Source organism: Poromitra crassiceps (assembly GCF_964638095.1).
Source record: "Poromitra crassiceps genome assembly, chromosome: 23".
Classification (NCBI taxonomy): domain Eukaryota; kingdom Metazoa; phylum Chordata; class Actinopteri; order Beryciformes; family Melamphaidae; genus Poromitra; species Poromitra crassiceps.
This window is the reverse complement of record NC_139639.1, coordinates 9,450,131-9,452,630: the sequence shown is the minus strand read 5'-3', so window position 1 is coordinate 9,452,630 and position 2,500 is coordinate 9,450,131. Positions and strand designations below refer to the sequence as shown.

The window sequence follows — 2,500 nt, the reverse complement described above, 5'->3', positions numbered from 1 at the left end:
AATGTGCAATAATCACATCAAATAAACTACAGCCATGACAGCCCATCAAAACATGAGACACAAAACTATCACTAATGTTAAATGTCCTTTGTCTGAGAGAATAAGTCATAATAATTCATGTTGATGCGTAATGAATAATCTTGTATTTACTATTTAAAAATAATGCAAACACACACACACACACACACACACACACACACACACACACACACACACACACACACACACACACACCGAGAGAAAGTGTTTGAATACTGATTTGAAAGTCGATTACCATGGCAACGATTGAAGGTAATCGTTGTGCAAATGCAAATAAACAATTGTTCAGTAAAAGAACGAGTCTCTCTTGAGTCCTGATTGAAACGGCAGAACTGCTACACACTTATTTTCTTTCCCGTTCTGATGAAGCTTGGAGGGCTGGTCGGGTTGCCTGCATCATCTATAAGGAGGACATGTGTCCTGCTGCCTCGCTTGGCTTGGATTTGAATTTAATTGCACAGAAATATAAAAGGGTTACATTGCAAAGACCCTATACATCAATTTTCCACAACAATGATCACTACCTGATGTCCACTGGTCATTATTTTAAATTGAGGACTGGAATGTTGCTCCTTTGTAAGAACACGGTGAAGGCAGATTCATCCACTTGTTTTGCCTTCATGCCAGGAATCATTTTCTCATCTTTCAAACGGTGGAGAGGATCCTCACACGTCCTGCATCCTCACACATCCTGCATCCTGCATCCTCACACATCCTGCATCCTCACACATCCTGCATCCTGCATCCTCACACATCCTGCATCCTCACACATCCTGCATCCTCACACGTCCTGCATCCTGCATCCTCACACATCCTGCATCCTCACACATCCTGCATCCTGCATCCTCACACATCCTGCATCCTCACACATCCTGCATCCTCACACATCCTGCATCCTCACACATCCTGCATCCTCACACATCCTGCATCCTCACACATCCTGCATCCTCACACGTCCTGCATCCTCACACGTCCTGCATCCTCACACGTCCTGCATCCTCACACGTCCTGCATCCTCACACGTCCTGCATCCTCACACGTCCTGCATCCTCACACGTCCTGCATCCTCACACATCCTGCATCTCACACATCCTGCATCCTCACACGTCCTGCATCCTCACACGTCCTGCATCCTCACACATCCTGCATCCTCACACGTCCTGCATCCTCACACATCCTGCATCATCACACATCCTGCATCCTCACACATCCTGCATCCTGCATCCTCACACGTCCTGCATCCTCACACGTCCTGCATCCTCACACATCCTGCATCCTCACACATCCTGCATCCTCACACGTCCTGCATCCTCACACATCCTGCATCCTCACACGTCCTGCATCCTCACACATCCTGCATCCTCACACATCCTGCATCCTCACACATCCTGCATCCTCACACATCCTGCATCCTCACACATCCTGTATCCTCACACGTCCTGCATCCTCACACGTCCTGCATCCTCACACATCCTGCATCCTCACACATCCTGCATCCTCACACATCCTGCATCCTCACACGTCCTGCATCCTCACACGTCCTGCATCCTCACACATCCTGCATCCTCACACATCCTGCATCATCACACGTCCTGCATCCTCACACGTCCTGCATCCTGCATCCTCACACATCCTGCATCCTCACACGTCCTGCATCCTGCATCCTCACACATCCTGCATCCTCACACGTCCTGCATCCTGCATCCTCACACATCCTGCATCCTCACACGTCCTGCATCCTCACACATCCTGCATCCTCACACGTCCTGCATCCTCACACGTCCTGCATCCTCACACGTCCTGCATCCTCACACGTCCTGCATCCTCACACATCCTGCATCGAGCGTGTTTCAAATATGTATCAGTAGAGATGAGGCCAAATACACTACCAATTATGTACAAAATGCAAGTTTTGTAGTATCTTCAAAGGGAAACGCCTAAATTAGATTCAAGATATATATAATACATATTTAATCCCCTGTTGCTGGGGGGGGGGGGTGCTCCATTACAAGACATAGTGCAAGTACAGTGGCTACATACTCACAAAATACCTATTATGTACTTAAATAAGGCAAACAGTGAAAAACAAACTAGATGAAGAAAATAACTAAAGTTCATTTGTCAAAAGTTGGAGGTTGATTGTCCTGATCAGAACATTTTCTTGGACTATTTCGTGTTGTGATACCTCGGTTTCCCCATCACAGACTGCAGCCCAGCCAGATGTTGCTGGATGTCAGTGTATGGAAGCTGCTTCTGGTTTTCTGCCATAGGACTTTGGTCTGCCCACATCTTTAACCTTGCTTTTGAGAGCCGTAAGATGTTCTTGTTTTGGCTCCAGGTTTCTGTCCCAAATACAGAGAAGCATGGCGGCCCCTTTTTATGGAGATGTTTCTCTTCTCCCAGGTTGCTGTGATCCCAGCTAAAACATCCAACTGGAAAATCCTGGAGGCTCTTTTTGCAA

General features: G+C 47.2%; 1 protein-coding gene across 1 annotated transcript in view; it reads left to right on the top strand.

Annotated features, from left to right (window-relative positions):
• adcy8 (adenylate cyclase 8 (brain)) overlaps positions 1-2,500 on the top strand; it is a gene marked incomplete at both ends in the record, with an annotated part of 56,004 nt that overhangs the window by 31,043 nt on the left and 22,461 nt on the right. The window contains one exon of the mRNA XM_083658940.1: positions 667-1,884. Within this exon, the coding sequence (XP_083515066.1) occupies positions 667-1,884 (1,218 nt within the window). The remainder of the gene's footprint in view (positions 1-666; positions 1,885-2,500) is intronic.